This window comes from Xenia sp. Carnegie-2017, unplaced genomic scaffold, assembly GCF_021976095.1.
Source record: "Xenia sp. Carnegie-2017 unplaced genomic scaffold, XeniaSp_v1 HiC_scaffold_24, whole genome shotgun sequence".
NCBI lineage: Eukaryota > Metazoa > Cnidaria > Anthozoa > Malacalcyonacea > Xeniidae > Xenia > Xenia sp. Carnegie-2017.
This window is the reverse complement of record NW_025813487.1, coordinates 18,113,340-18,120,954: the sequence shown is the minus strand read 5'-3', so window position 1 is coordinate 18,120,954 and position 7,615 is coordinate 18,113,340. Positions and strand designations below refer to the sequence as shown.

The window sequence follows — 7,615 nt, the reverse complement described above, 5'->3', positions numbered from 1 at the left end:
TAGACGAGCTGACAGAGCTTTAATCTAATCTCCGTATATTTCTACTTTTCGTTATTATTTTTAAATATTTATTAGCATAGCTCTTTGTTAAGTAGTTTTTCCGAAAGCAATTCAGCCAATTTGTAATTTAGCTCGAAGTTACGTCTATGTAAACATCAATCTATCAATCATATTCATCAGACAACATTTTGTAAGTAGTGACGTCATAAGCCAAGATGTCTTTTTGATGTATGTAAAATAATCAACGAATCGTGGCAATATGGCGTCGTTTCTGCAAGTCGTAAAATCTCAAAGATTAATTTTCCGAAGGTTTTTACATAAGACTACGTCGTACGAAACCAATGTTGGTGAGTGCACTTATTATTTACAAGTCGGTGTTTTCATTTATTTGATAGGAAGTCTTCTAGTCTATTTTTGATGAAAATAATTTTGATGGAAAAAATTATGAAATTTCTGCTATCAAGAGTTCAAAGTTCAATCTTGTAATTGCTGTATGGAGAGCACAGCAAATGTTATAAACTAAGAGTTTAAAATTGCTATCAAAATGTCTATACTTGCTATAAAATCCACTATGGTGGTATGAGCTGAATTTGAACAATTGTATTAACGATTATTAATGATAATTTTGACCCTTTAAATTCATTTTGTGAATGTTTTGTTCAACATTTTGGGTGCCGATTGATTTAATATCATTGATAATTGTGAATGGCTGCTCCTTTTTGTTAGCACAAAGTTTCAAGTATTTATAAGCATCTTCATTTTTTGTCCTGCTAAATCTTGTATGAAGGCCACACATATTCAGTGTATCTTTACATCTCTCAAACTCTTACGTTGTATTTGGTTATTGTCAATATTGACACAATCCTGTTTTAGACATCTTTTCTTTTTCATTTTTCCCATGCGAGTATTGAAACATTAATGATGTACCAATCACATTCATAAAAGCTTGCTTTCTTCATTAAAACTATAACCCACTGTAATGAAGAAATAGAAAACAAAAATACATATCTCAGTCATGACTTAAATGTTGTGAGTTGAAAGTTAATGCATTTGTTTTTACAGCATGTTTTTTCTTCATTGCTAGAATGGTTTTTATTTGAATAGAATATTATATTTCTTGGAATTAATGATACCAGCAAAGCACCTGTATTTGTGAATATGAATGTATTATGTATGGTTGTCTAACCAATTGGTGATCATTAGATTAGATGAAGTGAACAGTTTTATAGATAAACTTTCTTTTTCTTACTAGACTATTGTAACAACACTACATATCATTCCAGAGTAACTACAATCAGGGTTAGTTGTGACTTTCATTCCAGAGTAACTACAGTCAGTGTTAGTTGTGACTTTCATTCCAGAGTAACTACAGTCAGTGTTAGTTGTGACTTTCATTCCAGAGTAACTACAGTCAGTGTTAGTTGTGACTTTCATTCCAGAGTAACTACAGTCAGTGTTAGTTGTGACTTTCATTCCGGGGTAACTACAGTCAGTGTTAGTTGTGACTTTCATTCCTGAGTAACTACAGTCAGCGTTAGTTGTGACTTTCATTCCAGAGTAACTGCACTCAATATTAGTTGTGACTTTCATTCCAGAGTAACTGCAGTCAGTGTTAGTTGTGACTTTACTTCCACAATGAGTTATACCAATTTTCAATAAGGGAAGGATTATATTGGACAATTCTCCATTACTGCTGACCAGAAAGACATTGAATAGAAATAAGGATTTTTATTTATGATTAGAAACTTAACGTAAAATTCAAATTCTAAGAATATTGTACAGCTACATATTTAGTAAGTTTGTATGTCACTACATTAAAGTACTTTTGCATTTTCACTATTTATATAAAATTACAAGATACCAAGTGTTGTTACTGTAAAATCCTTGGGTTTTCCTGATAGTTGTACCTTTAACGCGATTTTTTTTATTTCATTATAATTAACGTTAAATTCATCCTTAAATAATCGCTCTTCAAATTTGTCATTTCATTACGACTAAAAATAGTCAAAAAACAACTTAGGGACTTTCTAACAAATGAAGGTAATCAAATTGAAATCAATTAAAAAAGGTAGTTGACTACCAATCATGTCAAATTGAACGATTCCCTTCCTTGCAACATCAAAATCTTGAAACACTTGTATATTTTTTAGTTTTCAGTAGAAATTTTTCATCATCTCGAGCAAACGATGCTGTTGGATGTAAAGGTACACATGATTATTGAATGATTTTCGTCAATAATCTTATTTTGATGATAACGATGTTTTGATGAATTGTTTGTCAGGAGCGAAAGCTAAAGGGAAAAATATTGTATTAGTGGACGGAGTACGTACTCCGTTCTTGGTTTCTGGATCTGAGTAAGTTGCATAATGGAAAATTGAAAGATTTTTGTCATTTTTTGAAAAAATTTAGTGATGTTTTCCGTCATATCAATAGTTTTTATGATTAATTTTAAGTTTGACTTTCTTAAAGACATTTATCAGCGTTTCTTCATACTCTTTCTGTTGATATCTAGTCTTAAATTCATTTCTAATTTTTAAATATTCTTCAGTTACAAAGACATTATGGCTCACGATTTGGCACGAGGTGCCTTACAAGGACTTTTGAAAAGAACAGGATGTCCGAAAGGTCAGTGATTGACCAATGATAAAATCTTCGTTCTTTATACTTGAAATCTCCCATCTTGTATAAACTTGTTATGATGGAAAGCAATCTACATGTAAGAAATTGTAAATGATTTTTATTCTTTACAGATGTTGTCGATTATATTGTCTTTGGAACGGTCATTCAAGAAGTGAAGACAAGTAATGTTGCAAGAGAGGTTTGTGTTGTGTATAACATAAAATATAATGTTGCAAGAGAGGTTTGTGTTGTGTATAACATAAAATATAATGTTGCAAGAGAGGTTTGTGTTGTGTATAACATAAAATATAATGTTGCAAGAGAGGTTTGTGTTGTGTATAACATAAAATATAATGTTGCAAGAGAGGTTTGTGTTGTGTATAACATAAAATATAATGTTGCAAGAGAGGTTTGTGTTGTGTATAACATAAAATATAATGTTGCAAGAGAGGTTTGTGTTGTGTATAACATAAAATATAATGTTGCAAGAGAGGTTTGTGTTGTGTATAACATAAAATATAATGTTGCAAGAGAGGTGTGTGTTGTGTATAACATGAAATCATCTTAGTCTTCATTGTGTCAAGCAACTAAATTTCGTTTTGTAACTCCTAAAATAAAGATATATCGTTTTTCGGAAGAAGTTACATAGATTCGTTCAATTGTCCGTGCGTTCAATTTTTCAGGCTGCTCTTGGTGCAGGATTCTCACACAAAATTCCCGCTCATACAGTTACAATGGCCTGTATTTCATCCAACCAATCCATCACATCAGGTAGACCTTCGAACGAAATAAACAGTTTTCAACACGACATGTTTTATGTGAAATCTTCACTTTCTTACTTATAATAAAGCATTGGGTTTGGTGGCGAGTGGTGGCGCAGATGCCGTCATTGCTGGTGGTGTTGAGACAATGTCTGATGTACCTATCCGACTAAATCGAGGTCTTCGTAAAATATTGTTGTCGTTGAATAAAGCAAAGACATTGGGAGCTCGATTGGGTTTGTTATCTTCAATCAGACCAAAACATTTTGCACCGGAAGTAAGACAATAAACGTTATCTGCTTTTCTCTTTCATATGTGAAGTTGCGAAGGACAGTTTGTTTATTTGTGCTTTAGCTACCCGCTGTTGCAGAATTTTCTACAAATGAAACTATGGGACACAGTGGCGACAGGTAAAACTTTATACGTTGTTCTTTATTTGTAGTGATGTGTACTCGTTTATACATGGTTATCCTTTGTTTGTGATCATATACATATACTGGTATGTATGAGTTTTTGTCCTTTGTTTATGATCACATATACTCGTATGTATACGTTGTTATCCCTTGTTTATGATCACATATACTCGTATGTATACGTTGTTATCCCTTGTTTATGATCACATATACTCGTATGTATACGTTGTTATCCCTTGTTTATGATCACATATACTCGTATGTATACGTTGTTATCCCTTGTTTATGATCACATATACTGGTATGTACACGTTTTTGTCCTTTGTTTATGATCACATATACTCGTATGTATACTTTGTTGTCCCTTATATTTTATTAATTGTTGTCTTTTGCTTGTGATAACAGAAACTACTATAAATACATTGTTTTCATCTCGATCTTAACAATATGGTTGTTTACGATTTGGACCAATAGTTGTTGTTGAAGTAAATGGTTTGAACCCGGGAGTATCGTTACATGTTTGTAAATGTCGATCGTCCATGTTGGTATAGTCCTGAGAAGGACTGTTTTTGTTGTTGTTGACTGACGTTTCGACAACCTTAGCGGTAGTCATCTTCAGAGTCATCTTCACTCTCGACATTTACAAACATGTAACGATACTCTCGGGTTCAAACCATTTAATTTATTACGATCAGTTGTTGATAAACTAAATCTATGCTTTGTTAGGCTTTGTGCAGCGTTTGGTATTTCACGACGAGAACAGGTGGGAAATTAAAATGACAGATTGCTGTGTTCAAATCACTTTATTCATTAAGTTATTTCATTCAGGATGAGTTTGCATTACGATCTCATACTTTGGCAGACCAGGCTACCAAGGTACTTTAAACTGACTGCTATACTTTAACGGATTATTGTTGCTGACGATAGCTCCGTAAGATCACTCTTGTGAAACTTCAACGACGATCCTTTTCTCTGCAGGAGGGCAAGCTTACCGATTTACTTGAATATAAAGTGCCAGGTATTGTATACGTAGGAATAAGCTTTTTCAAACCCGTCTATCAAATATAACTAAATAAAAACAGATTTTTTACTGTAACTACCTATCCTTTCCAAGCTAATATTTTCAGCAAATGTAATAATGAAGTTTGTCCAATATCTATTGAAGATGTTTTGATTACTTCAAAAAATAAAGGTTTGAATTGTTGAATAGTTATCTGCTGTATTCAGGAAAGCCATTGATAGTGAATAAAGACAACGGTGTTCGCGTATCAACCTTGGAAAAAATGTCGAAATTACGTCCAGCTTTCGTTCGTCCTTATGGAACAGTTACTGCTGCAAATGCGTCATTTCTGGTTGGTTTATACACGTATTGCCTTATATTAACCACAACGAAAACGTTTTTCATGAGATTAACGAACATTATCTCATCATTTGACATGGTGTGTTTTTATGTCATCAGACTGACGGTGCATCTGCCTGTCTTATTATGACCGAGGAGAAAGCTCTTGCAATGGGACTGAAACCTAAAGCTTACCTCAGGTAAGTATCTTGTCATACGATAAGGTAGATTTTTGGTCACATATAGATTGTATCTTTTAATTAAACGATGATTTGAAGTAATCTATGACAACATTAACAAGTTTATGTGTTGCTTATATCATAGAGAGTATGCTTATGTATCACAAGATCCCAAAGATCAGCTTTTACTGGGGTATGTTATATTGCATGCTGTTTCTTATTGATAATAAATAATTATAACTAGATCCTCCTTGTTGGTAGAGTCCTTAAAAGGACTGTTGATTTTGATGTTGACTGACGTTTCAACATCCTTTGTGGTACTCATCTTCAGCATCAACCATTCTTTTTATGAATTCATACGTTATTTTTGGATACGTACGTGGGGTGTCTTTCATCCTTCTAGACCAGCTTATGCTACACCCAAGGTTTTAGAGAAAGCATCCCTTAAGATCAAGGATGTTGATGTCTTTGAATATCATGAGGCATTCGCTGTAAGTTTTTTCTGTTTTATTTGTGAAATTAGTATAAAGAAATAGTAGTTAACTGTAAATTTGAATGAACTAAAATAAGTAAAGAAGTAATTATAGACTGCAAAACTATTTAACAAGTTGTGGCCTATATATATGTATGGGCCCTTTCTTTCGTATAACTTTAATAGTCTTATTCTACATCTCATATTCGTTCTCGATATTTTAGTATGTTTATAGACTTTATTGAGCTGAAAGATTCTGTTGGGTTAGGATAAGGGTTAGGATGTTTATAGACTTTATTGAGCTGAAAGATTCTGTTGGGTTAGGATTAGGCTTAGGGTTAGGGTTAGGGTTAGTATGTTTATTGACTTTATTGAGCTGAAAGATTCTGTTGGTTATTTTAATAAATGGAAAATCTTTCATCGTTGTATTTGTTTTTGTTTTTTCTCATTTAATCACATTAACAGAATGGAAGCAGTTTTTTCATGGAAGCAGAATGGAAGCAGATTTTAAATTACAATTATTTTCCATCATCTTATCAGTGGTCCCATCTTCTTTAGGGTCAAGTTTTGTCCAACCTTAAAGCAATGGACTCAGATTGGTTTGGACAAAATTACATTGGCAGAAAAGAAAAGGTACATGCATTGAAGACCTAAACTATTTATGAACAGGGTTGCCTCGTTTGCATCAAATTATTGGTTCATATAAACATCCATGTTTGTGGATGTTGATCGTCCAGTTTAGTAGTGTTCTGAGAAGGACTGTTGTTGTTGATGTTGACTGACGTTTCGACAACCTTGCAGTAACCTTGACTCTGAAGATGACTACCTCTAAGGATGTCCAAACGTCAGTCTTCATCAACACGAACAGTCCTTCTCGGGACTCTACAAACATGGACGATCTACATCCACAAACATGTAACGATACTCCCGGGCTCAAACCATTTACTTTATATAAACATTCTTAATGTTAACGTTTAAGGTTGGTGCCATACCGATGGAGAAGTTAAACACCTGGGGTGGTTCATTATCTATTGGTCATCCTTTTGGCGCCACTGGTGTACGTCTTGTTACTGCTGCTGCTAACAGACTCATTAATGAAGATGGAAAGTATGCTTTAGTTGCTGCTTGTGCTGCAGGTGGACTGGTGAGTCACTACATGGAAATATTTAATATCTTTTCATAATGATTAAAGAGTGTACTCAGGAAAAGTATTTTTTGACTGATGTTTTACTGTGTGCTTTATTGAAAAAAATCTTGTTTTTTTGACGATTTGAATGACTTTTCCTAGATTTTTATATGTACTAAGAACTTTATTTGTACATTTTTGACTTCTTTCGTTGCTTTATGAATTTTCTTTTTTTCTTTTTTAAAAATCTATCCATCCTTGCTCTCATCGTGCATTATCTGCAGCAATCATTGCGCCCTTCATGTTTAAATCCATCATTATACATTATCTATATCAATCGTTCGGCCATTTATCAAGTGTTGCTCATCGTGCACCATCTATATCCATCGTTGATCCTTTTTCTTTTCAGGGACATGGTATGATCGTGGAGCGATACCCATCTTAAATTTAAAGATTCTGTTTTAACCATTACGAGAATTTATGTCCTTTTGGCAATTTTATACAATAGCATTAAATTGTATTATGTAAAAAAATGAAACCCATTCTTGCATAATTTCGGCTCTGTCGTTGGTTTATGTTGTCGAATTTCCTTTTTGAAAACGGTTGTGAATATTATTGATTTTTTTGTTTTTCCCCACCCCCGGTTGGACTTGGATTGCCCCCTCTTTCGAAAACAACTGGAATCTAGTACCCAGACCCACGAGTG

General features: G+C 33.5%; 1 protein-coding gene across 1 annotated transcript; it reads left to right on the top strand.

The window, feature by feature from the left end:
- The first annotated feature begins 166 nt into the window (after nt 1-166).
- Nucleotides 167-7,462, top strand: LOC124450739 (trifunctional enzyme subunit beta, mitochondrial-like). Its single transcript, XM_047001379.1, has 18 exons — nt 167-347; nt 2,151-2,204; nt 2,282-2,354; nt 2,549-2,625; nt 2,751-2,818; nt 3,303-3,390; nt 3,470-3,657; nt 3,735-3,790; nt 4,520-4,556; nt 4,622-4,669; nt 4,772-4,811; nt 5,021-5,145; nt 5,253-5,332; nt 5,457-5,504; nt 5,715-5,802; nt 6,342-6,416; nt 6,763-6,927; nt 7,319-7,462. Exons 1-18 carry the CDS (start codon nt 260-262, stop codon nt 7,352-7,354), a joined length of 1,434 nt encoding a protein of 477 aa, XP_046857335.1. The 5' UTR covers nt 167-259; the 3' UTR covers nt 7,355-7,462.
- The last annotated feature ends 153 nt before the right edge of the window (nt 7,463-7,615 follow it).